The sequence below is a fragment of the Ranitomeya variabilis genome, chromosome 4, assembly GCF_051348905.1.
Source record: "Ranitomeya variabilis isolate aRanVar5 chromosome 4, aRanVar5.hap1, whole genome shotgun sequence".
NCBI classification, from domain to species: Eukaryota; Metazoa; Chordata; class Amphibia; order Anura; family Dendrobatidae; genus Ranitomeya; species Ranitomeya variabilis.
Genome location: NC_135235.1, coordinates 29,698,936 through 29,705,797, shown reverse-complemented (window position 1 = coordinate 29,705,797; position 6,862 = coordinate 29,698,936). Strand labels below are relative to the sequence as shown.

The 6,862-nt window shown below is 41.9% G+C and overlaps 1 protein-coding gene across 1 annotated transcript; it reads left to right on the top strand.

Moving 5' to 3' along the window:
• Positions 1 to 1,865: 1,865 nt before the first annotated feature.
• On the top strand, positions 1,866 to 2,516 carry LOC143767556 (olfactory receptor 2T5-like). The gene has a single exon (XM_077255964.1). It carries the CDS (start codon positions 1,866 to 1,868, stop codon positions 2,514 to 2,516), a length of 651 nt encoding a protein of 216 aa, XP_077112079.1.
• The last annotated feature ends 4,346 nt before the right edge of the window (positions 2,517 to 6,862 follow it).

The window sequence follows — 6,862 nt, the reverse complement described above, 5'->3', positions numbered from 1 at the left end:
CATGCTCCATTGGTCTACTTTTATACAGATGTATTCTCAGTACTATTTTTCTTGGGGAATATCTTAGGGTTACCAGCACAGGATTTATTGAGGGCAGCGGGAGCTGAGAAGAACAGGTGCAGAAGCTGTGATTTTCCAGTTCTCTGTATAGGGGTTTCCTTGGTGTAGAATATTGACATCCTCCAGTTAGATAGGCCGTCAATGTTAGGTTGCTTGGGGGCCGGCTCTCAGTTCCTTTTCCAATTAGCTGTTGGAAAGGACGGGGTCCCTCACATGAGCGCTGCAGCCTCTTCAATGTTGGCATCGTACACCGTCCACTTGCACACTGTCCTAGTTGGGTAAGTGTCTGGCTACGATGCTCTGCTATCGAAGTTGGGACAATCTTTTTAAGTTTCTGTAATCCCAAGTAATAAAGCTTAGGTATTGTTACAGTTGTGAGGACGATAGAGATGATAACTTAGGAATTTAGGATTCTGGAGTCACTCTGATTGGGATGTGAAGTGTCTATGTAATTGGTCATAAATCCACTTGTTAAATTGTGTCCTTGAGTTCTTTACAAAGACTGGAAATATCTGTTTTGACTTAAAAAATATTTTTATTCCAAAGATGTCCCAAATGATATTGATACAGGAAAGATATATATGTTGGTACTGTGTTAGCCAGTAGATAGAAAAATATTTAGAATTGAGAGTCCTCAGTGGTTGATACCTTTTAATGGCTAACTGAAAAGATGGTAACAAATTGCAAGCTTTCGAGACTACTCAGGTCTCTTCATCAGGCAAAGACTAATACAAATTCTGAAGAATCACATATTTATGCACAACATAGCACAGAAAAAAACAAAAAAAAAACCATGGATAAGACAGGTGGCATGAAGCAGAATTACCATGAGTGATAAACAGTTATGTCCATAAATGTTGGGCCAGTTCTTAGATAAGGAATGTTTTATTGTCCTCTGATTGGGGTCTCTGTTGTGATGACCCCTCATAGTCTGAGGGGCAAGTTCCTTAGTTGATGTAAAAGGACATAAATCCATGTGACACATTCATTCCACCACTAAGACAGTCAAAGGTCGTCATCAGTTTATATTCCCAGCCTCTTCTGTCTCTCTGAGTTTTGAAGTTACCTTTTAACACAAGTAATTTCATGTCCATAATGTTATGATTTGGGAGACAAAAATGTATTGGCACAGGTAGATCCATTCTTTTTTCTCTTATTGTGTGGCGGTGAGAATTCATTCTTGTTCTCAGTTTCTGCCCTGTCTCCCCTACATATAGACCCCCACTTTTAGTACAAATAATTAGGTACACCACATTAGATGTGATGCAGCTGAAAATACCTGGTATCTTGTAGTTGGCAGAAACTGAGAACAAGAATGAATTCTCACTGCCAGTTTGAAGAAGTTGGGTTACAAAAATGGTAACTAATGTCACGAGACTAAAAAGAAAAATGACTTAAAAAAAGGATCCATGGACTTATCCATGTTTGTGTTTTATGTGAACTCGAAACATTTCATAATTCGTAAGGTTGTAGTCATCAGTAATATATTCATTGTTCTATGACCATTCAGGATGATTTTGGAGAATAAAACAGAAGACGGGTTTCTCTTATTGGGTTTTTATGAATATCCAGATCTACAAGCTTTAATATTTCTTCTTTTCCTACTGATATACTTCCTCTGCCTTTTGGAGAACACGCTGCTTATAGTCATCATTTTTTTGGACACAAATCTTCATACCCCCATGTATTTCTTCCTGTGTAACTTGTCCTTTCTGGATATTTGCTTTACCACTGTAATTTTCCCTAAATTTCTTCTGACATTTTTAGGCTGGAGATTCATCTCTTTCTTGCAGTGTTTCGTACAAATGCATCTTTACACTGGACTCCAGAGTTTAGATTACATCTTGTTGACGGCAATGAGTTATGACCGGTACGTGGCCATCTGCAATCCTCTTCGTTATAGTCTTGTCTTGAATAAGAAGGTCTGTGTCCTCTTAGCTGGCTTTAGTTGGCTTCTCGGCATTATAGACCCTCTTCCTATTATTGTTGTGCTCTCTCGTTTACCGTTCTGCTCATCTTGGGAGATCGACCACTTCTTTTGTGACCTGATGCCTTTGTTAAAAGTCTCCTGCGGTGATATCTCTAAAGTCATGACCATTGTTTTCATTGAAGGCGCTCTTATCGGCATAACATCTTTTGTATTAATATTATCTTCCTATAGTTACATCATAACCACTGTAACAAGCATGAAGACGGCACTGGCAAGGCACAAAGCCTTCTCCACCTGCTCGGCCCATCTTACAGTCATCCTGATGTTGTATCTCAGTCTGATCTGTGTCTATATCATACCTTCCCCAGACGATAACGCTCATAGTAAAAAGTCCGTTGCTCTTCTTAACACTGTGCTGGTTCCAATTTTGAATCCAATTTTGTACAGTCTTCGAAATAAAGAAGTCAAATTTGCGGTTCAAAAACTATTTTCAGGGAAACTACAACTACATAAAATGAAACAATAGAACAAGAACAAAATTGAGGTGCACAAGTTTTCTTGTCCTAGATGACTTCTAAGATGCACACACCAGAGATGGGAATGTTGTAGCCATAATGGAAAACATGGACTGAAAAACTGCAAAAATCAAGATGATTTCAGGAAAATATGGCGGTTTCATAAATCATATTTTCAAGGCATAAAGGGATGTGAGGGCACAATTAACTTGAGAGTCCACAACAAACTTTTGTACTCAAAAGAACAGTCCACAAGTTTATGCATAGTCAGGTCACGGATTGTCCAGCCCAATATCTTCCATGGTGGACTGAAACTGTAAATGACATAGAAAGGGTCTATTGCTAGATGGAACAGAAATGAAGGAGGATTACTTCCTACATCTAATTGAGTAGTATACTATCCCTCTCTAGGCATAATTTGGTTGTGTTAAGTACTGAGTTTGCAACAACCTACCCTGCGAAGCAATATGGTGTCAAATGTATGGTGAGAAGTAACAGATTAACAGAGGTAACTTTTCAAGGACATACTCAAAGTCAACGTAGCTACCTACAAGTTCACTGCACTGAGACAAAGGCTCTGGACTATAGATTTATAGCCAGAGTGTTATGGAGACATCTAAGAGATTCCAGCTACCAATGTTTCTGTTACCTAAGTGAGACATTATCTGCTGTCGTCTTTTGCCTACTGTCTTCTTTTAGGCTTTAGCTGAGGCTTATGTAGGTCTTTATAACATGTCAAATAAGGGTCTATTCACATCAGGTCTGAGCCGGTCGTCAGACATTAGGAGTGTTGAATAATGTAGACCTCAGATAGAAGACTCTGATGTGTGCCAGTCTACAGGCATAATACTACTGTAAAAAAAACTTGCAGCCCACCTTACACAATTTTTCCTGGATGATGCCTCACCTGGTATAACAGACTAGGCTTTTCTGTACAGCAAAAATAAAATGTATAGCAAATTATACCAACCTGACAGATACGCAAACATGTCAGGCAATTGTTGCCCTGTAGAATAGATTCGATGCAATGGAATACATTTGGCACATAGTTAACGGTGCATGCTGAAAATATATTACTTGTGTACACTGTCTCAAGCTACTTGGCAGGAAGATAGAAAGTAGTATAACTGCCAAATGCAGTGGTTAAGAGTCGCCTGCCTCGTGCCTCGTAAACCACGCCGCCTGGGTGCAGTGATGTCATGGACATGATGTCATGGTGTTTTGCTCTGGACAGGTAGAGGTCAAAGAATAGATCTCCGAAAGGAAGGAGCTCAGATGATTAAAATATTTTTGGAAATGTTGCTGTCCTACGTGAGTGGGGATGTGATCTGTGTAGCTTCTTCATGTGCAGCTTGGATATTGGACTTGCGCAAATCTTAGTTGTGCAAATCTCCAAAAATTCAATTCAAGCAGATTTGCTCAATTCAGGAGGAAAATTAGATTTGCATTGAATAAATTCTATGTGAATTGAGATGGGAAGAGGTTAAAAAACTTATACTCACCTGTCCTCTGCCCCCCATCCCACCACACCTGTACCACCACCGCTGCTCCTCTGATCGGTTCTTCTATTTTCTTTCTTCTTCCTTCTCTGTCATCATGTGGGGCTCGGTGCATGTCATTATCACGTGTCACTCCTTTTGCGATCACCAATATGTGTCATGACCCATGTGACGACATAGAATCAATGAACAGATGACCTGGCCACATTAAAGATAAAAGAAGGAAAAAGGTGATAGAAGATTTTTTTTGTTTAATCTTTAAAAAAAAATGCTTATCTCTATCTAGTTTGTAATCTAACAGGGTGAAGCTTTCCAATGCAAAACACATCTCACATTGGATCAAAACAGGTATCTGCTTGGTATCTACCAACATCATCTGACTAGTGATTTTTTGGCCTGTGAGGTTGCAGCCGGACAAGTCTTGGATGAAGTGTATGTGTCACCAAGGTGCCTAGTTTCAGGGATGTGAAACTCAGAGAGCAGGCACTGATAGTGATGGAGGTTTTTAATGGGCCCAGATTTTGGGTCCAGGTTTTAAGAATGGCCAATAGAGTTGGGTGGGGCTGGCCGTTCCCATACCTCCGGTTACAGGCCTAGAAATGGCCTTTGTAAGAAAGTCCAGCTACCTCACTCATTGTCTGTGAGTGGAGATAACAAGACTGCTGGTTTTGTTTTGTCTCTGTAATAATTATAGGTGATAACTCAGGAGACTCTTTGCGTGGAACAAGACAACTACAGGACACAGTTTTATAAGTGGTAAAGTCTATATTATCACACGGTGATTCAAACAGGTGCAGAGAGAAACTCAAGTCCACAACACTTGGTGCAAATAATAAACGCAGTTTAGCAGTCTTCAGAGAAAAATGCAATCAAGCAGAAAGTCTAAGAAGCAGTTATTCTTGAGGATACTTGACACGAATAAATCCTTGTCTTAGTCCAGACACAGATCAATATGTTTATAGGCAGTTCAAACCATATCTTAGCTCAACCAGGGAGGCCTGGTTAATAGTCTCAGGTTATAGCAAAGCAGCAGCAGCTTACATGTCCAGCAAATGCAGATGAAGTAAACATGAGCAGCAGATGAAGGAGGATTACTGGAAACTTGTGTATGCAGCAGGAACTCAGAGCAGAGTAGCAGGATCACCACACAGGTTCACAGGAGCAGGTGCATAGCCAGGGAGTAATCAGAGGTCAGGAGCTGGATGCAAGGCAGAATACTCTAGCACAGACTGAAGGCTGGGGTGGAGTTTTATAGCAGGAAGACACAGTGCACATGAGACCAAAGACGCCATCTTGGAAGAGGGCAGTAATGCACAAAAGGTAAAAAATGTTCAGAGTCCTGACATTACTCCCTTGTTAGAAGCGGCCTCAGGACGATCCTGGACCTGGTTTCTCAGGGAATCCCTGATAAAAACGAGAAATCTTCTGTTGGGCATTGATGTGTTCCACAGGTTCCCAAGAGTCTTCCTCAGGGAGATATCCCTGCCATCTTGTCAGATATTGGAGCCGATTCCTGCAAATCCTGGAATCAATAATTTCCTCCACCACAAATTGTTCTTGCCCATCAACCGCCACAGGCTGCGGAGGTGGCACAACACGTCCCTGGAAGGTATTAGGAGATACAGGCTTTAGTACAGATACATGAAAAACTGGGTGTACCTTCATTGTCCTAGGCAGCTTCAGCCGGCAGGCCACGGAGCTCACAATACCGTTGATCTTGAAAGGGCCAATGAATTTCTGTCCAAGTTTTTGTGAAGGAACGTTTAACTTCAGATTCTTAGTTGCTAACCACACGGAATCTCCTACCTTGACCATGGGTGCAGGTTTACGGAATCTATCAGCCGATCTCTTATAACGTTCTTGAGCTGTGGTCAGGGATTCCTTCAGAACCTCCAGATTTTGTCTCATCGCAGTCAGACTTTCCTCCACTGCCGGAACTGGAGAATTAATTGGAGACCTAGGTAAAATACACGGATGATAACCCAGATTGGTAAAGAAAGGTGTAAATTTAGTGGAGGCGCTCTGAGAATTATTATATGAAAATTCAGCTAACGGCAATAACTCCAACCAATCATCCTGGAGATGGCTGACATAGCATCTTAGATATTGTTCCAGCGTCTGGTTGGTACGCTCAGTCTGACCATTTGTCTGGGGATGGTAAGCAGAAGAGAGACAGACATTAATATTGAGTGCAGAGCAAAACCCCTTCCAGAATCTTGAAGTGAACTGTACTCCACGGTCAGAGATGATCTCATCCGGAATCCCGTGCAACCGAAAGACATTCTGTATAACCAAGTTCACTGTATCTTTAGCTGAGGGGAGGCCGGTGCACGGAACAAAATGAGCAGCTTTAGTCAGGCGATCAACTACCACCATGATTGTATTCATGCCCCCTGATGTAGGCAGCTCCACAATAAAGTCGATAAAGTTGATATAGACCCCCAAGGGCGGGACGGAACCGGTAATGGTTGTAGAAGACCCGTAGGTGCCACATGAGGAGACTTGTAATGGGCACATACCTCGCAAGAGAGAACATAGTCTTTGGTATCCTTCAGGCAAGTTGGCCACCAGAAGAATCGGCTGAGGAACTCTTGTGTCTTCTGTAACCCCCTGTGACCAGCCAACTTGGAGTCATGTACCAACTTGAGGATCTGCAGATGGACGACCTCCGGGACGTGGATACGTCGATCTCTGAACCACATGCCACCCTTAAAGACAAGATTAATATCCACAGGTAGGTTGGCCAGAAATACATCACCTTCAAAGGCCTCCCTGCACTCCTTCCACAAGTCCTGATCATGGATAACTCCGATGAAATTGGCATCAGATAGAATGGTCTTGGACGGGGCTCCAGGTAC

Coding starts and splice junctions, on each gene's coding strand:
- LOC143767556 (XM_077255964.1), top strand. CDS start 1,866: ATGCATCTTTACACTGGACTCCAGAGTTTAGATTACATCTTGTTGACG.